This window comes from Benincasa hispida, chromosome 10 (assembly GCF_009727055.1).
Source record: "Benincasa hispida cultivar B227 chromosome 10, ASM972705v1, whole genome shotgun sequence".
Lineage (NCBI taxonomy): Eukaryota > Viridiplantae > Streptophyta > Magnoliopsida > Cucurbitales > Cucurbitaceae > Benincasa > Benincasa hispida.
In genome coordinates, this window is record NC_052358.1 from 16,283,945 (window position 1) to 16,307,073 (window position 23,129).

Here is a 23,129-nt window from a genome sequence, read left to right on the forward strand (position 1 = left end):
AAGTATAAAAACTAAATTGTTAATGATTAAAGTTTAAAAATTAAATTATTATTTTAAAAGTTTAGACAGACTCAAAAGTAATTTTTAACTTAAAAAGAATAAGACTTAAACGGACCCAACCGACCGGAGACGCGCTTAATATGGGTCGAGAGAGCGAACAATTTGATGGGTCGGATATTTGGACTCTGGCCCAAGAATCACTAGGTCTGAAAAAGGCTATCCGGTATTGAGTCGCTCTGCAAAGCCGTTTAAAACTCTTCACCAGCGGGAAAATCACTGCACATCTCTCAGTTTCCCGCTAAAAACACAACTACTTTCTTCTCTCAAAGAATCTTCCCAATTCTACAATATACAAACCCTAGATCGATCTGCATACCGATCCATAACCGTGGAAGATCAAAACAATGCCAGCCATCACTCGAGCAAATCACTGTAAGATCGAGAGTGGAACGACTTTGAACGATGTTATGGTTGCGAGAGTGACCGATGGAGGTGCTGTAATGGAAACTACTCCGAAGCGAAAACTGAGATCCAGTGATGCGCACAGGCAACAAAGCCCTGTCTCTGCGCCGGTGAATTGGAAATCGCCTCGCTGGCGCCTTAATTCGAGTCCTAAAAGCCCTCCACAGGTAAATTTGATACGATCGTTTTAGAACAGTCTGCATTTTCTCACTGTCTTTAGGTTACTGCTATTCTTTGAGCGGATATGAGATGTAAAATTAATTGGAAGAATTTGAAGTTTCATAGTTTAGTTAGACATTAGAAATCAATTGAAGATCTTCTCGAAATGAATTCATAATTTCTTAGCCTCATATTTGATGAAATGATGTGCGAGTTTGAGACATCTTGTTAGTACAATAATATAGCTTTCTTCTAACCGTATGCAGAGCGATGGGAAAACGTTTAATGATGGCTTTTCTAATTTACATAGTTCACCGATAAGATGCTTGTTAAAGGACCTTATTGTCAAACCAGATTGGAATCCTAAAGGTGAGAATTAGTTTGCGATGGTAGCATGAAGTTGCAGTACACAATTGTTTTTGTCCTGCATTTCAAACAGGTTTTCATCCACTGTTTTTCCATTTTGTTAGACACTGAACATATAAAAACAGCAAAGGAAGCATTGCACGTATCGACAGCTCCAACTACAATCATGTGCCGTGAAGATGAACAAAGTAAAATCTTAAATTTCTGCAAGGCGTGTGTGGAGCAAGAAAAAGCTGGTAGTTTGTATGTTTGCGGGTGTCCAGGAACTGGCAAATCTTTGTCCATGGAAAAAGTCAAAGAGCGTTTGGCTGCTTGGGTGAAAGAGGTAGGCTTTCTCACCGGTCAAGTAAAGCCGTTTTCATTAGATATACTGTTCAAATCTGAGCTAAAAAGTTTGCTCGTTGAAGATTCAATTCATCACACATGCTTCTAATATTCTTCATGCTACCAGTCAGGTCTTCAGCTGCCAGACATTTTGTCCATAAACTGCACTTCGTTAGCCAATACATCCGATATTTTCATTAAGGTATGAATGTAAAAGCTTAAAATATTTCACCCTTAAGTGTCTCATATGCTTATCTTCTAATTTTGATGGTAGATGATGGGTGAAGCCCAACCACAAAAGAAAAGGAATGGCTCTTTAACACCCTTGCAACATCTTCAACGCCTGTACTCCCAGAAGGCAGAGTCATCTTGCATGAAGATGATGTAAAAACTCACTTGCTGCAATTTGAATTTCCTCTCATCATTAACTAACACCATTTTTCTTAAATCAGGTTGATAATAGCTGATGAATTGGATTATTTAATTACAAAAGATAAAGCAGTGCTACATGATCTGTTCATGCTCACAACTTTCCCATTTTCAAGATGTATTTTGATAGGTACTCCACAATGATGCTCAGGATCTCACATTGTTCTTCTTTCATGAATTATAAATTACCAAAGTAGGTTGATCTTCAACGTATTTTGTAGGAATTGCAAATGCTATTGACTTAGCAGATCGCTTTCTTCCGAGACTTCAGGCGTTGAATTGTGAGTTACAAATAGACGTTCAGTTTAGTTTTGGTCCTATTATATTGATCCGTATTTAACAAAAGTATAGTAATTAATTGGATTTCACATGATACTATTACTAATTGTTACTTTTGCCAATTGAATCTTCACAGGCAAACCTCAGCTTGTAACTTATAGGGCATATTCCAAGGAACAGATCCTCAAGATTCTTCAACAAAGGTTTATTGTAAGTTCTATCATTTTATTTTAAAACTCCAAAATTTTATTATCGTTTTTAGAAGTTCAATCAACATTTCTTTACACTTTATTAATATATGCTAAATAATATTCTGCGTAGGGGCTACCTTTCGTTGTCTTTCAGTCGCAAGCACTGGAGCTTTGTGCTAGAGTACGTTCGATAATAATTTTTTTTTTATTAATCGTCTTTTCTAAACCAGCAACTCAGGAAACAGGATCTTGATTTTATTTATTATTATTATTTTCCGTATTTCACTTCTAATTTGCACATCTTTTAAACCTCACATTCTCACATCTATAAAAATTATAATTACATCGATTTTTTGTTCTTAAGAATGATGCTTAAGTTTTTATTAATCGATCTTGCATGAAAAAGTGCCCTCCTGATAATCATGTTGTTTCTAAATTGATCATGCTTGTCTACCAATAATCTTATTTGATTTGCAGTCTACGTTTTACATACTAACTAAAATTTAAGAACAAAATTGTTAGGTGGGCCTGAATCTTGGATTTCATTTATCATTGATCGATGCCTCATCTAATGAAGATAAACTTTCGATTTTCTTACTAGTTCACAATTTGTTTCTTGCTTATTGATCTATATGGAATCTGGATGCAAGTTTGATCTTTCAACTGATGTAAAATACATTGCAGAAAGTTGCAGCCGTGTCTGGAGATATGAGAAAAGCTCTTTGTGTTTGCAGGTTAGTGTGCTTAAGTTTACTACCTTAACTTTGTGAAATACAAACTTCAAGAAAAGAATTTTCAGTGTTCGCAACATAGGTGACATGATATCATTGTACATGGGAATATTTACTTTTTTCATTAGTTGAACAATTGTAGGGGTGGAGGTCAAACCATATTCTCAAATCATTTTCTTTGAGAACGCTTTTTGTTATTGTATTCCCATATGTTTGAGCTTTCACTTTAACACACCTTATGTAGCACCAATATGTAATTAAAATCTTCTTTGAACAGGAATGCCATCGAATTGTTAGAGGGGGAACTCAAAGCATCCCCTAAGGAGCTGAACCATGATGATGCAAGTGATGCTTCAGCACCACCTGAGCTTGTCAAGATACAAGAGTCTCAGATTGTAAGTGCTCGTCATTGCCACGATAAATCTTCCATGTTTCATTTGTCCATTCTAAAATTCCATATTTTTTAAATTCTCGAAAGATTTTCTTACAAATGAAAAGGTGGTGGCATAACGTTTGAAGAAATTGCTTTTATTTAGTCTGATCTACTCGAAATTGAGTGATTCTGTTTTCAATCCATGTTTTTTCAATCTATCCTTTTTTTTTTTTTTTCCATTGGTTCCCATCATACACATAAAGTTGTGAAATTGTTGATCAACGGTTTGTGTGTGAAAATACTTCCTAAATGTTCTACAACTCTTTATTAATGATAATTCTCTTTTAGAATTTACTCTTTTCCCTTACCAAAAAAGCTTACCCTTTCCCCATTGCTTCTCTGCACTGCACGTATTTACTTCTATTATTATTATGTCTTGGGGTTTGAATTGTGGTAATGGTTGTATTATAGGTGAGGTTGGACCATATGGCTGTTGCCTTATCCAAGACTTTTAAATCACTAGCAGTGGAAACCATAAAATCTCTTCCTCAGCATCAACAGGTACAATTCAGAATCTCTAAACCAATAACTGGCCAAGTAATATTACATTAAAAGATTATAGATTTATCATTTTTATTCTTTTTAATATAGAAAAGATGTGATTGCAATGGTTGTTATTTATGAAAATAACCTACAAGGCACAAGTGACTTACAAACGACATGATTTCTCTGGTTCTAACACTAATTAATTGACGTTTCGACTTAAACTAAAGATTAAGTGAAACGTATAAGTCAAAGTAGTCCTCTTCAACTTAGTTTATGGCTTATATATCGTCAATACACGTGATTATTTCAATGTTCTGTAAATGCTATCCTTTTAGACTTATAAATATTGTATCCAGATCATCTTATGCTCTGTTGTGAAACTTGTTCGTGGAGGAAAGAAGGATACAACTATAGGAGAGGTGGGTTCTCCCAATTCTTCTTGAGATAACACTAATTAGTGACAAATAACAATTATTGAACATTGTTTGTTACTGTTACATTGAATGTAGCTAAACAAATCATACATAGACATATGTAAATCAACTCTAATCCCACCGGTGGGGAGTTTGGAACTTTCAAATATGTGCACAGTGCTAAACGACCAGGTAATGACGTATCGACCGTCATTGAATTTGACATTCTTATCTTTTGACGGATTCAATTTTTCAAACCTTTTGACATTGAACTTTGTAGGGGCTTCTCAAACTTGGGCAGTCTCGAGATGATAAAATGAGAAGAGTGTTGTTGAAAGTTGACGAAGCCGACGTCATGTTTGCATTACAGGTACATGCTTGACTCATTTATTTGGGTCTTATTCTTTTCAACTTTATGCTCTACATTAAGTGGTTAAGAGAGAAACTCTTCAATATTTGAATCAGGGAATACGCTTCTTTCGAAATTGCCTACAGTAAATTAGCCGTTCTCCATATTACCGAGTATAGATTGGTGGAGTAAACAGTACACACTACCTTCTTGCTTTTGTCCCACCACTCAAGGTAAATTGAACAATATTTCACTCCCCTGGTGAATTTTTAGACGTTAAAGCCTACTCTGCTAATTAGTCAAAAAGGGATTTAAATTTAAAAATATTTCATTTGACTATTATTATTAGGTTAACATACCCTTTTAATTCTCATTCTTTTTAAGTTTGTTTAATTTTAATCTCTATATACTTTCAATTATCCGTTATACTTTCAATAAATTTTAAATTTAATCCCTAAAGTTAACTTGAAATTGATGAAATAATAATAATATTTTTCATGCAAGAAAATAAAATATGTGAAAATGATTTCAAAATCTATAGTAAACATGTTATAGATAACATTTTTTTTAAAAAAAATTAATAATAAACTATCGGAGACTAAATTTAAGATTTATTAAAAGAATACGGACTAAAATTGGACAATTGAAAGTATATGTAGTAAAATTGAATAAACTTTAAAGTATAGGAACTAAAACAATATTTTAATCTTATTAATTTTTTTTTCAAAGGCTCACTGTATATATATATTTTAATGTCTATTTATCACCACGTTTTATTTTGTTTTAAAAATGAAAAACAACCACACATTTTTTTGAGATTTTAATTTCAACTCTCAATTTCACAAATTTTTTTAATAAAAAAAGAACCACTCCAAAGTCCTAATAGATTTTGTCTGGGTACATTTAGTTAAATTATAGTGTTGATTAAGAAAACACACGTTTCATTTGGAAAGAAAGTCGTTGAATTTGGTAGTCAATAAAATTATATTTTGAATCACTTTTAATTTTACTAGATATCATTTAGAATATTGGAATATAAAAAAAATTATTTTATATTTAATTATTAAATATCAAAAGCTTTCCAACCTCTCAATTTCATACATCTTACTACCGTATCAATGACCCTTTTGAAGTTTATCTTCTTTTTATATTTATATTTTTCTGTTGCAATTTTTAATTTTCTATTGCTATTAAAATGTCATCTTTCAATTTTTAACAACAATGTAAGGTTCTTTTTCTTTTCCCCCTCTAAATTTCCCTCCTGTTAAAATGACACCGTGCGTGCGTGTGGCTATCTATTTTATGTGGTTATCATCAACCAATATGCCTTTTTTTGGGGATATTTTTTAAATAAATTGATATATTTGAAAAGCTTGATCATAGCATCACAATCATTTATAAAATATATTTTTGGATTCATCCCTTATTATTTCTATGGTAGCACTTGTTTTTTCTTTTTTAATAATTTTTTTTAATTTTTTGAAATGCTTCTGTATTTTTTTTTTTCAGGAAAAAAAAGAGATACATTCCAACAGAACAATCTATTACTTTTCCAGCCGGCACAAGAAGTTCCTCACCGGAACTCATACAAAGCACTCAATTATAGCAAATGTTGTATGGTAAAGAATGAGGAAGTTTTCATTGTATTTTTCTTTTTTCATGTTTACGATTATTTTATAAAGTTTAATTTTATAAAGTATATTTTGTTTTATTTAATTTTATTTTTCATATTTACGAAAACCTTGATTTTAATTTGTTTGTTAACTTCTATCCCAAAAAAAAAAAAAAATGGAAATTCAAATGTCAAATATTAATTTTCAATGTAAATGTTGCAATAACGGAAACTAAACATTTAAATGTTAAATTTGAAACTAATTATTTAAATGTTAAATTTTTTTATAATAAATTTAAAGAATTAAATAAACATTTAAAATTTTATGAAAAAAGCAAAATAACAATAGTTAGTTATAAACTTTGTACCCTGAAATTTTCAAATATATATATATATATTTATAAACAACACTACTGCCTTTTAGGTTAAAAACTGTGAATACTTATTTAAACAACACTACTGGACTTTCAAAAATTAGATCAATACTATTTTCTGCCTTTTAGGTTGTTAGTATATGGAGTCATGGATGAATTCTTATTGTATTGATGATGAACTATAGATAAGAGTTGGTCACAATTTTTAACTTTTTTTTATCCCTTGAGAATCTTTTAATGGTTCAATTCAATTTTATTCTTTTTTTAATGCTCTTTTCTATAGTTAGTAAAGGGTGACGTTGTTAAGATACGTACTTGTCAATTTTAGTATAGTTCAATTGATAGTTAGATATATATGTTTGATCAAGAAGTCAAGTGATGAAATAAGTCCAAACCACATGTTAAACATTAATCACAACAACCAAAACAATAAATTCTTTGGTTGATTTTTGGTATTTAATCGAAGGGATGGTGGAGCAAACATGAAAAGATGTGAAATCCTATGTGCAACCAAATATTAAGAGTTTGTGATTAAGGAATGGTGTATCAAACAATTAAAAAATATTAGATGATATATAATTAAATTTGCTTTTATCTATTAGCTTAAATTTTTGAGTCAATTGATGATTTAAGATAGTATTAGAGTAGGTTGGAAGTTTTTGAGTCAATCGGTGATCTAAAAAACGAAGATGAAAGGTGATTTAAGAAAAAGATGAAAGATCAAATCCCATTTTCAAAGTATAATTACTATTAAGTTAGTTCAGTTTAACATATATTTCATATGTTTATACAAAATAAATTTGTTTTAGTTACATTTTTCATAAATAAATGAAAAGTTTGATACATTATGACAAAAGGTAGGAATAAAGATAAATATTTCAAAATTATTACAATGGGACAGATTTGTTAACCTTCTTGAGAAGAATGTATTTGATAAGATAAAATTTAACCTCAAAATTAATTGACAATAAGAAGAGTAATCTATGTAAATCTTATAAAGATTATAGAGTCTTTCCATCTTTTCAACGTATGATTCTCAACCAAAGGAATACGTTCAAATAAAGATAAGTTTACGGGTGGTTGTAGATAAATTCTACGTATGTATTGTCCACCATCATTAAAAGTATCGTGAAATTTAAATGATTTGAAGTCGTATAGATGTGAGAGCTCTATTTATACCAGAAATACCAAATACCAAAGTGAACAAATTTGGGTTTCCATGACACAAGAGTTCATCTTCCACTTCTTCAGTGATCTTCGTTTGCGTTATTGGGTCTCTGAGTTCGTCTTCCTCCAATCGTTAGCACCAACTTCAACTCCTTCAAAAAGTTTGCATCTTTAAGATCTTTTGTTTTAGTTCTTTTTTTCCTTTTTGTTTTTGTTAATTTTTTTAAGTTTAAGATTTTTCTTGATTATGAATTCTTTTTAAGATCTAACTTAAAATCTTTCTATCAACAGAAGTAATATTTTTGTTTTACTCATAAATATCATAGAAGAGAAGTTTTAAAACCCTTTTTTTTGCTCAAATTGAAGAAACTCATTGTGCTTCTTGCAAACAATCATCAAATGGATTGTGATAAAGCTTTAGATGCAAGTTGGGTTTTGATGGCATTTTATTATTATTATTACTTTTTTTTTAAATAATTTCTTTAATACTAATATTGCCTCTGTCTCATTGTCAAAAGCTATTGTTAGATTTTTTTTTAGGGACAAATAGTAATGTAATGTCAATTTTATTTTTTACCCACTTATAATCTCAATGCACATTTTTAGCCCAATGTTTCTTTATTCGTTCTTGTAATTTAGACATTTTGCGAGCTTAAATATACCGTGAGTCGTGAATGAAGGACTGTGAGGTTTAATGTAGACGTGATGATTGATCCAAAGTTTTTAATTTCACAGAATATTATTGACAATTCATAAATCAATGTTATGCATTTTAACAAAAAATTTACAGCATGCTTAATCACAATGCAAATAAGAGAAAATAAAATTTAGATTTATCAATCCTCGAAGTCACAAATCTTCCTGTATTCCCTACCAATTGATCACGAACACTTCAGTCTCATTGGATTACAAATAGAAACAGCAACACCAAAAATGACCACCACCACAAAAGAGCATTCTATATTCTCTAAGGTTGAAAATTACAAGAGAATTATGGGCTTCTCTGATAATTTTTGGAGAGAGGGAAAACTATTTTTGAGAGGAGGATCTTTTTATTCGTGAGAATGCATGACACATTTTTTCACACAGATGTTCTGTGTTTTGGGAGAAGAACTTTCTGAAACCAACTCCCACTCACTATCCTTATTGAAAGAACATAGGGAGGGAGTTATTTTCATAACCCTCTCCTTTAATTTAATTCAAAAATTATAATTGAATAAAATAAATTTAATATATATATATATATATGATAACCAACTTATCATATATTATACTTTAAACTATATGTTATAACGAATATAACACATAACCTATATGTTTATATTATATCAAATACAATATAATCTAGGTTAGAAATCTCTCAACAATATATGAAATTTAATATAAATCAAATTTATATTAATATATTAATCCAATTCATATAATTAATATTTGAATCATTTTCAAATATTTATACCATCTCAAATTAAAATTTATATTATAATATATCAAATACATTATATTAATTATATCACATATAATTAGTTTAAATTGATTATATCATATATAATTAATTGATCCCTCATTTAATTTGAACCATTCAAATTAATCCAAAAAATTAATTCTCAATAATCCCAGTTGAGCTACAGAGGGGACCTTATGGACCTGTAGATTGAAGCTTCAACGATACTTGTATAATTAATTAAATACTTGTATAATTAATTAAACTACTCTAGTTAAATTACTCAACTTCCATTAATTGCCGGTCATTCCACTAAAAATCGACAGTTGTGCTCTTCGTACTTCAGATATATTTATGCGTTCATTAGATATAACTAGTCAATGGTGCAATGAACCTTCACAAATTGCTCGTAAGTACACCTGAGACAAAATTATCGTTTTGTCCCTGTAGTTACATCTAACTCGTTAAGTACCACCGATTCCTCTAATGAACAATTCATAGTCCAACTATGACCAAATCTTTCTCGGGCCAAGAAAGGGTGTAACATCACATTGTTTAAGCCCTGAAATCAATCTTTTAGCAATTTATCTACTTATCGGGAAATAGTGAATTCTATAGCCATGTTCCCAACTCCTCAATCAGACGAATTCCCAAAATGATAGTCATATTGAGTCGGCGAACTAGCCACTCTCACCTATGCAAATCAAAAGATTGTTTTCATAGGCAGGAGTTCACAACTCACTCATGATTCATGTCATATCATTTGTAGTCATCTTGATGAAATGTAATTCTTACTATTAACGATGTTACATAATAAGACTATTCATTTCGTGATCCTGTCTTACACAAACCCTTTTGTATAGAACAACTTTACTCACATGTCTCTACATAAATTATTAGGATTAGATAATTTGTAGACTTTTACAATAATTGTAACATCTACAAAGCGAGCCATATTTGTAGTGTCACTAGGATAAGGTACCCAACCTTATCCATCTACTACAAACTGTTCATGTTATCACTTAAACACAATCCATACTTATGTCTCTACATACATGTTTAAGCTTCAAAAGATCACATTGGATGTTTGTTCTTTGGTTTTGTGGGTTAATGCTACTAAATGTCGAATAAAATACCTCAGATTTTATTAAATAAATAAATTGTTTGTACAGATTACAAACTATAGGACCCACGAGATTTAGGGCATCAACCCCCATTGTAAAGACATTGTTCTTATAATTTATCAATGTGAACTAATCTTAGTCATGTTGATTAGGTTCATATTATGGTTTGTTTAAATTAAATTAGTGTTTTCTATTGATATACATATATATATTAATTTATCTTACCTTCTTCTCTTAAAAAGCAAATCGATTGCCAACTTCCTTTCACTCTATCATTGGTTTTTGATATATCCCACTCTTCCCTTTAATCTCTCTCGTGGTCGCTAAATACACTTGTCTACAAGGGCTTGATATTTATTTTATGCAATATTTGTTTATTTAGTATAATAAGTTTTATTTGAACAATTTTGTTTTTCTCGACTTTGATTTGATTTCTCTACTCTATTTTGGTTTTGTGGCATTTATGGGTAGAGATGTCCACAGGCGAAACGGGGTCGGGGATGCCATTCCCCATCATCGTCTTTGCTCCCCATTTCATTCTCCATCTCCATGAAATTCCCCACAGCGATCGGGATGGGATTCCCCGCGGAGATTTTTTTCCGTTATTTTTTTTTTAAAAAAAAGTTAATTAATTTAAATCACTAATGTGAACAAATTTTAATTAAATAATTAATTTTATCACTAAATTGTTTATTATGGTTAGTTTTATATGATAATTTAAATTTAAAGATAAATTACTCAACTTTTGGTATAAAAAAGTTAATTATTTTTTTTAGTAAAAAGAAATAAATATAAATCAAATTATATACATATATAATCTAAATTTAAACATATTCATTATATTTCCCAATAAATAATCAAATTTGAAATTTAAATGTAATATATAACTATACTAAATAAATATATTAAAATTAATTGGGGTAGGGCGGGGATGGGGAATGCATTCCCCGTCCCCGTTTAGCTCACGAGAAATTTTTTTTCCCATCTCCCTCCCCGCCTAATCGAGGAATTCTACCCTGTTCGGAGCGGGATCCCATGAGACCCGTCCTCTAGAAAAATTGGACATCTCTATTCATGGAACAATAGGTTTTGTTTGTGATTCGAATTAAGAATATAATCATATCTTTGTGAATAGTTATCTACTCACAACCATTGTCTTTTTAGTTTCGAATTGTCCTTGTTCTTGGCTTTTCCACTAATTTTATTTTTGTTGAGATTAAATGTAATTGGATATAGATTTGTTAGAAAGCCGAAGCAAATTTCTTTCTCTTTTCGCTGCATCAAAGTTGTTAAAACAAAAAAGTTAGTTCAAAACAATGAGCTGACTTCTATATATAATTAAATATTTATATTTATGCTTGGGTCTTTTGACTTCTAGATCTAAATGCAAAAACAGAAACTTTGTGTTCTTCCTTCATCTTCATATTTGATGTAAATGCTTAATGGATTTTTCTAACAAGAGCTTAAATGATCTTTTTGCAAAGGGAAGTTCTTTTTTTTTTTTTTTGTAATCTTTTATTTATTTATTTTATTTTTTATTAAGAGAATCCAGATTTTGTTTTATGTATTCAGATTTACTAAGTACAACATATATGTGCTTGTCGGACTCTGTTTTTGAAAACTGTTTTTAGATTCTATATGATCTAAACAATTCAAATTTTGAAATCAACATTTCTTTTGTTTTCATTGTATCTAGATTTTTAATTTTAAATTTTAAAAGGCGGAATTATATTAAATAAAGATAAAACATTTAGAAATATAATATGATATTCTAAACTCAATTTATTTTTTAAGAAAATATAATATGTATTATGTAATGTATTATAAATTATATAATATTACAAAATAAGAATTATATTGATTTTTTTTTAACATAGTTCATATTCATAAATAAATTAATAATAGTTTATTGTAAATTAAATATTAACCGATAACTACAAGTAGTTTTATTATTTATAAATATATAATACCAAACACATTTTAAACAATTCTTTAAATTAGAATCCAGTTTTTTAATCTATTACCAAACTATATCTGAAAAAATGAAATACAACTATGTTTTCATTGAATCTCTTGCTTTTAAATTTATGTTTTCGAATTCTCTACGAAATAAGCCCTTAGTTTTAGGGAAATTTATCTCTCTCTCTCTTTTTTAATTTAATCATCAACTATGCAAACTTTTTTCTCAGGTGTATTTGTAGATTTAGTTTATTCAAACTTTTTTTTGTATTAACTTTAGTTTATTCTTAACCCCTTTCAAACTTTTTCTTTGGTGTTACAGAAGTTTCCCTACATGAGCTCTTATTTGTAGATTTAAACTAGTTTTGAACTCATTTGAATACATTTTGGCCAGAACTAAAGTCCTTTTTGGTAAAGTTTTTATCATCTTTTTAGAAGTTTCTTACCCATTATAATATCCATTGTTTCTACATTCATTTCAACCATAATTTAGAACCTACATTTAATTTTGCTAATGTCTTGCCATTTTTGCTTATTTTCAAGCAATTGTTGTTAGTTTTTGGAGTTTAAATTATTAAAAGAAATCTATTGTACACACTTGTTGAATTATATATTATGCTTAAATAGTTTAAATGACTTCAACATTGTACTTTTTTAGTTGGGAGACGGGAGGTTCAAGAAGTTAGAGTGAGTTATACTTATTACTTTGAGTTACATATTACTAAGGTCTATTGTTGGTGTTGGTTGTTACGAACATTTTACATGGTTTTCATTAATAAAGAGTGATTTAACTACCTTTTAAGAGCAATTTAGGTGATTTTCAGAGTCAAAAGTGAGGCTTAAGCACTTTTTTTCTTTGGAGTGTGAGTGTTACTTAGACACGTCTTAGAAATTACTGTTACAATGACTTTCTAATTTTAGTCATTCAAATTACTGCAACATGGTAAATTCTCTTCTTACATAGTAATAATATAATAGGATGATTATGGAGCATACTTAGGTTCTTAATAAAAGTATTCTTCATTATATCTTCAGGGTTAATGATCGTGAAAATTTCATTCACAATGCAAATGTAGTATGGCTATTCAACTCTTACTCTCTCCTTGTAGTCCGGGATTGATTTAGAGTGTTTGAATTAAAGTTGTAGATTGTTTTATTAGTTTTTGGTGCTCTAGTTTCACTTAGATCATTTCAAACTCTTTCTAAATGTTGAATCTAGTTTATAACTCTTGACGACCCTCTATTATAGTTTGAACTAATTAGTGTCGAATTAAGGTTTAATGTTATATTTTTACTAGGTCTTGCATGAACCCACTGAAGTGGTGAAACTATCAAGCAATTGATTGACGTTTGGTTAGTGATAAAAATTATTGTAATTTAGTTACTCATTGCAATACCTTGTTGTATTTAGTTTTTGGTAAAAACCTTTACCCTGTTTAGTTACTAGTTTGCTTGTATTTGTCCCTTTGAGGACATTCGATAGTTTCCTTGTATATAATTTTTTTTTTTAAAAAAATGTTATCAACTTTATTCCTATTTATGAAAGTTCTTATTCATGTTTGTACCGGTTTTGTGTTAAAACAGGATGATGAAAATCATTTGTGTAATGACAAGGTTCAAAAAAATAACAAACTATCATGACATGTATTTTATTGACAATATAAAAGTGTCATATTTAAGAAATTTTGTGACAATAAAAATGTGTCATTATAGAAACTTTGTTGACATAAAACACTTGTCATGGTTTAGATATTCTTGACAATAAAGTATCATGGTTCAATATTCTTGACAAGAAAAAAGTGTCACTATATATTCTTTTTTGACATTTTATATAATTATCATTAATACCTATAATACTACAAAAAATACTCAATTTTGAATCAATTGATGACAATAATAACATGTCATAGTATACTTGGCAACAAAATTTTATAATTGTCAGTAAATGTACATTGTTGACAATTATTTATAGTCCTTGGAAGATCAATTTTGACACTTTAAAAAAACAAGACCAATTATACATTTTTCAAAAATTATCATTGATGCCCATACCTTTACAGACTATACAATGACTGAAAATAATTGTCGCGAATTTTAAATTTGATAGTTTTTAAATGTCATAGAATCATAGTTTTGTTGTACTGAAAAATTTTAAACACGAAGACAAGAATGAACCAAGCTCCAAATTATACAAAGTCTCTTCGAAACAAACTTGCTATCATTCAATCTATCCCTCAAAACTCTTAAATAATAAGGTTAAATTGCAAGTTAGGTCCTAAATTTTAAAGTTTATGTCCATTTGATTCTAGATTTTAAAACTTAAAAGTATTTAGTAGGTTTTAAACTTTTAATTTTGTATCCCATACATCGTGAACTTTAGGAATTGTTTAATAAGTTCTTATACTTTAATTTCATGTCAAATAAATTTCTAATTTGATTTCATATATAATAAATTGTTGCCTTATATTCGATATAAATATTTTAAAAATTCATGAATCTCACGGACACAAAATTTGAAGTTTAGGATTTCACTAGACCTTAAATTTAATTTTATTTCTAGTAGATTAATAAATTCTTGATATTTTTAAGCAAGAACATGAGATATAAAATTAAATGTTCAAGGACTTGATAAATATTTTTAAATATATTTTTTTTAATGTTATAGATCATTTTCAGACCAAGAGTCACGAGTTTAGGAAGACAAGAAGAGTGTAAGAAACCAGTTATAGGCCAAGAGAGGAAGAAAAAAAGAGGCGTTGGATCAAAAGACCTAACTTGGCCTCCTCGGCCTCGGCAAGGTGAGCCATTTGGCCCAACTAACCTACCTCGACCTTAGCGGGTTGGGTCAAATGACCCAACCTACCTCGATTGAGGACGAGGCAAATTGGGCCATTTGACCCAATTTACCCACCTCAACCTCGACGACGAACTTTTTCCCATCCCAAAGGATTTACTTCTCAAAGGCCAGGGTTCAATTTCCCTTGACTATCCCGAATCGACGTCTCCTAATCCCTTTACCTTTCTTACTCCTCTTTGGATTAGGAATCTAAATCCACCGCACTATAAATAAAGGATCACGGACACACCTAAGTGCTTCTCCCCCATCTCTAGTTTGTTACGACCCTTTGCTAAATACCAACTTAAACATCGGAGGTTCTGTGGCAGGTACCACACCGGTGTTTTCTTTTCTTGTCTTGTCTTATAGGTCATCTTCCTTCTCCAAAATTATAATTTCACTATAAAAAATACGTGAAGGTCAGGTGGGTTTTTCTGTCTAAATTTATCATCAGCGACTATAAATTCATGAATTAAAATTTAATTTAAGTTATTTAACCCAATATTGAACACGTGTTAGGGGAAGAAGAAATTCACTAATCACTACCAAACTTCAACACGCCGTAAGTTGGAAAGAAAACACATGTATCTATTTTTTATGAAAAGGTTGGAAACGAAAACGCTATTTTGTCACTGTCCGTTGGAAACTTAGACGTGTGATATTAAAATTCTTTATTTATTTATTTAAATACTATTCTGGTATGTAATTTTGGCTTAAATTTATTTTGGTTTCGTTACTTTCAAGGTTCCATTAATTCTTTAATTTACAAAAGGTTGAATTTGGTCTTTATATTTTTAACTTTTATTAAATTCTTTCTTCAAATTTAGAGATGTTCAAATGACACGTCAACTCGAATAATCTTGACTATTTAATCTAAGTTATAGGGTTAATTTTATTTTTGGGTTAGATTGAGTTGAATTTTTTCTATTTTTGAATTGAGTTGGATAATAATCTTTTTTTATCTATATATTAAAAAATATTTATTTATTTATTTTAAAATTGATGAATTTGTGAATTTTTTATGTTTTTCTTTTAGTAACGTTTCATTGTTTAAAGTTTGCAATATAGATCATGCATATTTAATATTTGACATTTGAATATTATGAGATTTTTTTTTTTGTTATTAGACATGTATTGTAAATACATTTAAGTATTTTAAATTAATTAAAAAACAATAACCTGATAAGTGATAACTCAATTTGGGTTGGGTTGGAGATCCTGTTCAGGTCTATAGGGTTGTTAACCTAACCAACCTGAATTTTCGGGTTTGTCCAAAAAAAAATCCAACAACCCAACCCAACTTATGTATACCCTTACTTGAAGTTTTAAAAAATGTTCATTTTTATCCTTTAAAAATAAAATAAAAATGAAAATGGAAGGACCAAAATGATCTCTTTTAAAACTATAACAATCAAAATGAACCAAAGTTATAATGACTAAATGAACATATTTAAAGTACGAAGACAACTAAAGTTGAAAATATAAGAACTAAAATGAATCAAAGAAACAAAATAGTATTTATATTTTTATATATATGGTAAAAAGTGTATAAAATATAAAAAATAAATATAATGTAATGTAAATAATAACATGCTAGCTTGTTTAGGAAGATATTTTTTTTGATCGACAGCTTGATTGTAGGTTGGAATGAATTTGTATGTGCTTATTTTCACTCATCCATTATCGGTTCGATGAAGCTTCTCTGCCTTCCAATTCAATCGCCATTACAGTAAAGGTCAGTCTCCTCAGAATGCCTGAGCGATTAGCGTTGTCTGTATTTGCATTTTGATTCTTCTTTTGTAGGTTTTATCTGATAAACTCCATGAATGAATTGGTTCATCTTCATCATTCTGCAATTCATTGTTTTTTCTGATCCGTGTAAACTCAGATTCCTTTCATTTTAGTTGAATCAAAGAAAAAAAATGAAGAGAGAGTGAGGGCATTGTCAAATTCTTTATTCATCTTCAAATGAACTAGAAAATTCTCACTCTAAAACCTTTTCTCTCACTCGAATTCGTTCTCTGTATTCAATGAACTAGAAATTTCCATGTTTAAAGTAATATTATCTATCAATCAGGAAGCTGATTTGATTTCGAGCCACAAGATATGTCGACCACGAAGATATACATAGTGTAAGTCTCTTCCTTACGCTTTCCATTTCTTACTCTTCCTCTTGAATTTTCTGAATCCTCCTTGTTGTTTGTGTTAAATCACTTATCAACCCAAAAGCTTAACATCATAGTTTATGAAAAAATTTAATTATTTCTACACTTTCCCACTTCTCTCACTAGTGGGCTTAAAAGATTTGTAGAAGATGTAAATCAATATGAATTAGAATGAAAATAACGTTACTAGAGTTTGAACATAGAACCTCATGCTTTGATACCATGTTAAATCATCAATCAACCCAAAAACTTAAGCGGATGGGCTATGGTGAATGTTTAGCTATATCCAACACTGTAGCAGTTTGGGTTCCTACTTTTGCTTCCATGGATTCCCCTATTCTATGATTCAAATTTCACTTTGGTTTACTGCTGACATATCAAAGGGTTATAGGTACTATTCTTTACATGGCCATGTTGAGACCATGGCAAGGAAAATTCAACAGGGAGCCAATTCAGTTCTAGGGGTTGAAGCCACTCTATGGCAGGTACTATGACTCTTAGAGGATTAAGGAGTGAAGTTATTTAGTCTGAAGAATTATTTAGTCACGAGGCTCACGAACTCCATGGTTCAAATATGTCCTTCATGAAATAAGAAAAAGCAACATTGTTTTATATCACAAGTGAGTTTGGGATGAATTTTGAATGTAGTGTTCTTAAGTGAAACCAAATGCTTCTTCCATTGATTTTCCAAAATCACTTTCGAGTATATAACCAAATATTGACAATTAAGACTGCAATTTGTTTTGCCGAAATCTTTGGTTAGTTATAAGTTTTTGCCTGACTTGAGACTGACTGGTTTGGAGAAGGTGCCTGAGACATTGTCTGATGCAATAATGAAAAAGATCAAAGCTCCTCCAAAAGCAGATGATGTGCAAGAGATCAGGCCAGAACAACTGTTGGAAGCAGATGGTTTTCTCTTCGGGTTTCCATCACGATTTGGGGTCATGGCTGCTCAGTTCAAGGCGTTCTTTGATGCAACAAGTGAGATATGGCAGTCTCAAGCACTTGCTGGTAAACCTGCTGGAATTTTCTGGAGTACTGGCTTTCATGGTGGTGGTCAGGAGCTTACTGCGTAAGATCTCGTTTCCTGTTAGCTTTCTGTAGTTTTCTTTCATCAGCCTGTGCTTTGGAACAAAGAAATATTCTAATTGTTAAGACAAGTTTGAATCATAGTTTTACATAAGGGCCTCCTGCAGATTTTATTTTGCTAAATCAAGTTTTGGCTAGTTTTTAGTTCCTATACCTATTAGCTTGATTTACCTATAGGAAACCTTGTTTAGAACAGCTAGTAACAGAATGGCCTGTTTTATCAATTGCACTGAAAGATTGGGATAAACTTCTTCTTCTTCTTGGAAGGATAAACTCCATTTCATATCTATCACTGATTGTCTTTTTGCCCATTTCTGATCTGACTGACTTATCCACTTCATATACCTTCACATGGAATTTGATCTTTCTGAAGTCCTGTTGTCTCTATTCTCTTGATAACCAATGACACAAACCAAGAGACAATTGCCCTTTGGTTCTGTTCTACATTTTAAAAAATTAAAGCATCTCTTCTAAGATGTTATTCTTTGATTTGTGTTTGAGAGCTATCATGTATAAATCCTTTTAACCCTATTGGCACCTCTGCAATCTGTACTATCTAATATTTCTCTCTGATAATAAATTGTTCTCTCCCTCTACCCATTGACGTAGCTAATACGGTATTAGTGAACCACGTGAATTTGTGTTGATCTTTATTATTACGTTTTTTCTCGCTTTCTTTATTTGTCGATTTCATATCAGTATATATAATAGGCTAGAATGCTACCATTTCTTATAAAAGAATTTGGATCTTCCCTTGATAACCGTTACGGTTATTATTGTGCATAGATTGACGGCAATAACGCAGCTAGCACATCACGGAATGATATTTGTACCCCTTGGTTACACGTTTGGAAGCAAGATGATGGAGATGAATGAGGTGAAAGGTGGCTCTCCTTATGGTGCAGGAACTTTTGCAGCCGATGGAACTCGACACCCAACAGAGTTGGAGCTTGAACAGGCCTTTTACCAAGGTAAGTATGTTGCTGAATTAACCAAGAAGCTCAAAACTAATGCCACGTTGGAGACTTTCTAAGTGCTTAAAAATGTGTTGTTGAGCACTTAAAAAGTCAATTCAAACATACTCTGACCGTACTTTCTTTTCAACCTGTATTATTCCCCATCCCACATCTCAACTGTATAAATGTTAATGGAAGTGTAAAATTCTCAAAATAAAGATTAATGAAAGTTACTGGAAATGATGTAAATCTATCATATTGTTAATGCAAATGCCTCCTCTATCGTTACCAATTCATGTGATATTTGTAATTATATTGATTGATGAACAGAAATAAGTTGTCAATCGTCATCTTGATTTGGTTTTTTAAAATTAAACTTGTAATATCTGCATGTAAGTTTTAGCTTTATTGCCTTTGTTTATTGTTCCACTAATTTAAAGCACTCTTGAACTTTTAATCAAACTCAAAAATACTAAAATAGGCTTTCACATTTTTTTTTTTCCTTAAAAAATCTGGCTATAATGTTGAAGATGATTTTGAAATTTTGATCAATCAAGAAAGTTTAAAAAATAATCACAAATTTAAACAAATTTGTTATAAATCCCATCCCCCAATAATTTGATTGGATACACAAAAATACAAGTAATTAAAAAAAATGATTTAGTTAGAGTGCTATTTTTATTCAAGATTTTGGAGTTTGTTTAATTTTAGTCCATGCACTTTCAAATATCAAAATTTAGCTCATGTATTTATTGATTCAATAAATGCATGGACTAAAATTGAAAATTAAAAATACTATGTAATAATATTAAACAAAGTTCAAAACATAGAGACCATATTTAAAAACAACCTTTATTATTATTGTGTAAAGTTTCAAAGCGGATGTGTAACGACCCGATCTTTTAATACTCTGATAAGGGTCGTTACTCATAATTACACATTTACATTCAAAATATTTTGACCATTGAGGAAATAAATTTCATTAAAATAATAAACATAGTTTTCCAAAATAAATAACAAATAAGTAAAACCTTTGTTCGGGACCCTAAAATAATGAAGAAGAAAAAAAACTTAGACAAATAAAATTTTGACCAACATTGAGTTTCAAATCAAAACTTTTAAATAGCTTGAAAACGTAAATTAAGCAGAAGCGATTTATATGTCCCATACGGCACGATCACATATCCCTCTCGTCACTCGCCAGTCTGTTCCTGTCATTACCTGAAAAAACATAAATTAAGAAAGATTGAGTATAAAATACTCAGTAAGTGATCCCATTATCGGGATCAGGCTATGCATCAACGAGCAAAGAAAAATAGCTCGTGGCTCATACAGCTACATCGATTTTTGATGATGAAAGGAAAACCAAAAGACGTACTATCTTGTCTTGATACGCATGTCGTCAAACATGAAAATAACATGAATGTGAATCCGTCGACTCACGCATGTCTAGCGGCCCGTAGGCACATCGTCAAACATGAAAATAACATGAACGTAAACCTGTCGGCTCACGCATGTCTAGCGGCCCGTAGGCACACCGTCAAACATGAAACATGAAAAAAAGAAAAAAAGTAACATGAACGTTAATCTGTCGGCTTACGCATGTCTAACGGCCCGTAGGTCCTCCGAAATAAAACATGCGTCAAGACGAGACAGTAAACAGCTCTATTGGTCTATTCATGCATCATATACATAATATCAGTACTTATTAGAAATTCGAACATGCTCATAATACTAACTGTCATGCAACAAGTAAAACATAATGATAAAGTCATGCTTCAAGAGTCCATTAGTTGACTTTATAATTCTAGACTAGGTCGCACACCGATAATAGTACCACTTACCTCAACTTGGTAAAAAAACGCAAAACAAAATCTCCTTAGAACTTCTTTAGCACACTTAAATCAATCTAAAAGTGGTGGCTTGATCCAAGACAAATTCCAAAACTTGATTCAATTAGCCAATCTGATCAAGAATTAAATCCAAAATCAATAACTTAATTTTTCACTATTACTCTCAATCCAAAAGAATAACCATCCAACAACTTACAAAACTTACCGATCTTCACCACTGCAAAACAAAATGGTCTCTAGCTTGATGGTCAATGTCTCAACTTCCAAATCTTGAATCTAACTTTTCCCACACCAAAGAGAGGTTATTAATTTAACCCAAAATAAAATGGGTGAATTTCACCTCCCAAATTATAAGGAAAATAAGTATAACCCAAGTTTTTTCTCAAGATTCCGGCAAAGATCGGGCAATGGCGGTAGATGGCGCATCGACTCGTGGATACTATAGATAGGCAGCGGGTATTGCTATCGAACGACATAAATTATTTAGGCTAGCGGCTGGTAGCAAAGGTCTTGCATGAAGAGGGTTTGCAAGAGTGGGAGAGAAGAAAATCTCTAGTTTTATAGATTTTATTCAGCAGCAATTACGAACAAACCATAACTTCAAACAATGATCCAACCGTTCAAAATGAAACTCCATATGTCAAACACCAATGGTTTAAACTTCAGCAATCGATAATTTTGTGAGAGCTGTCGCTGAAAAACCGAATTGCTTTCTCTTTTTTTTTTTTGTTGCCTCTTTTCACTCCCATTTAATTTCGAAAAAATCTAACTTTTTTTTTTTCAAATTTTTAAAAGATAAATAAAATATTTTATCACAATATCTCCAAAATCTCCAAAGATTCTATTAAATTTATAAATCAATTAACTTTTCAAATTATCTTAATTTATGTTTCAAAAACCAAAATTAAAAGGCATAAAATGCATCAATTTGATACAAATTAAAACCTTCCAAATATTTAAATCAATTAAACCACATGAAATTAATTATTTCTTTAATTTTTTTTTAAGTTGGCCCTAAAATCCAAAATCAAAGGAAACAAAATTCAATATTTTTAAGATAATCAGTTCGAATATCTAATCAATCAAGTTCAATTTAATCAATAAAAGTTTTTCAATTATTTCAATTTAACCCAAATTTTCCAAATGAAAGGGAAATTTAAACTCAATAATTTTAAATAATTAACTTAAATTTTCTGAAATTCAGGATGTTACAGGATGGCCTCGATTGCTCAAATTTGATTTTATAGGATAAGCACTCATTATTATATTATTATTATTGTAATTACTTCCTTTTTCTAAAAATATTGGCCCCCAAGATTAAAAGGATATTGTCCTTTTATAAACTATTTAGGAAAATAGGGTTGTTTTTAAACTATTCGTAAAAATATTGTTGTTTTTTTTTTTTTAATAATTCGAGGGTTAAAAATTCAACCAATGTAGGTCAAATTTTGAACCCTCGACCTTGCCCTTTCTTTTTCTTTTTTTTTTCTTTTTTAATTATTACACATTCCACTTCTTCTTTCTTTCTTCCTTTTTTTTTTAATTTTTCATTTTATAAAAACAATTTCTAAAAATATTTTATTATTTTATTTAAACTCTAAAAAGAATAGATTAAAAAAATGTCTCATAAAAATAAAAAAAAATGTAAATTAAATATCTCATTTATATAAGAATAATTACAAAAAACAATCTGTCCCACAAGGCAGACGTTGTCGATTTCGAGTTAGTTGTCGTCGTTGACTTCGAACTTGAGGTTGCTCGGGTTCTTCTTGATGTTGCTCTGGTACCTCTGCAGGCGCTTCATAATATAAATCTTCATTATGCTCTCCACGACCCCGACCATGTCCATGCACGTATGAAGACGAAGGACCAGCCTCTGAGTCAGAACCAAATGTTGGCATCATCATCATCAGACTAACATAATCAGTTTG

General features: G+C 30.5%; 2 protein-coding genes across 2 annotated transcripts; both read left to right on the forward strand.

The window, feature by feature from the left end:
- The first annotated feature begins 239 nt into the window (after positions 1 to 239).
- Positions 240 to 6,284, forward strand: LOC120088685 (cell division control protein 6 homolog B). Its single transcript, XM_039046105.1, has 17 exons — positions 240 to 629; positions 888 to 990; positions 1,092 to 1,312; positions 1,439 to 1,513; positions 1,586 to 1,695; positions 1,764 to 1,870; positions 1,962 to 2,021; positions 2,156 to 2,229; positions 2,341 to 2,391; positions 2,895 to 2,944; positions 3,219 to 3,336; positions 3,786 to 3,875; positions 4,217 to 4,279; positions 4,370 to 4,465; positions 4,554 to 4,643; positions 4,739 to 4,855; positions 6,132 to 6,284. Exons 1-16 carry the CDS (start codon positions 405 to 407, stop codon positions 4,769 to 4,771), a joined length of 1,566 nt encoding a protein of 521 aa, XP_038902033.1. The 5' UTR covers positions 240 to 404; the 3' UTR covers positions 4,772 to 4,855; positions 6,132 to 6,284.
- A 10,439-nt stretch (positions 6,285 to 16,723) lies between these two features.
- Positions 16,724 to 19,633, forward strand: LOC120087786 (probable NAD(P)H dehydrogenase (quinone) FQR1-like 3). The gene is made up of 5 exons (XM_039044685.1): positions 16,724 to 16,870; positions 17,213 to 17,267; positions 17,692 to 17,785; positions 18,107 to 18,372; positions 19,176 to 19,633. The coding sequence occupies exons 2-5, from the start codon at positions 17,242 to 17,244 to the stop codon at positions 19,420 to 19,422; spliced, it is 633 nt and encodes a 210-aa protein (XP_038900613.1). The 5' UTR covers positions 16,724 to 16,870; positions 17,213 to 17,241; the 3' UTR covers positions 19,423 to 19,633.
- Positions 19,634 to 23,129: the final 3,496 nt, after the last annotated feature.

Coding starts and splice junctions, on each gene's coding strand:
- LOC120087786 (XM_039044685.1), top strand. CDS start 17,242: ATGTCGACCACGAAGATATACATAGT. Junction 17,786..18,106: donor TTGAAGCCACTCTATGGCAG/GTACTATGACTC, acceptor GGTTTGGAGAAG/GTGCCTGAGACATTGTCTGA. Junction 18,373..19,175: donor GGTGGTCAGGAGCTTACTGC/GTAAGATCTCGT, acceptor TATTGTGCATAG/ATTGACGGCAATAACGCAGC.
- LOC120088685 (XM_039046105.1), top strand. CDS start 405: ATGCCAGCCATCACTCGAGCAAATCACTGTAAGATCGAGAGTGGAACG. Junction 1,514..1,585: donor CATCCGATATTTTCATTAAG/GTATGAATGTAA, acceptor TTTTGATGGTAG/ATGATGGGTGAAGCCCAACC. Junction 4,466..4,553: donor GCACAGTGCTAAACGACCAG/GTAATGACGTAT, acceptor TGAACTTTGTAG/GGGCTTCTCAAACTTGGGCA.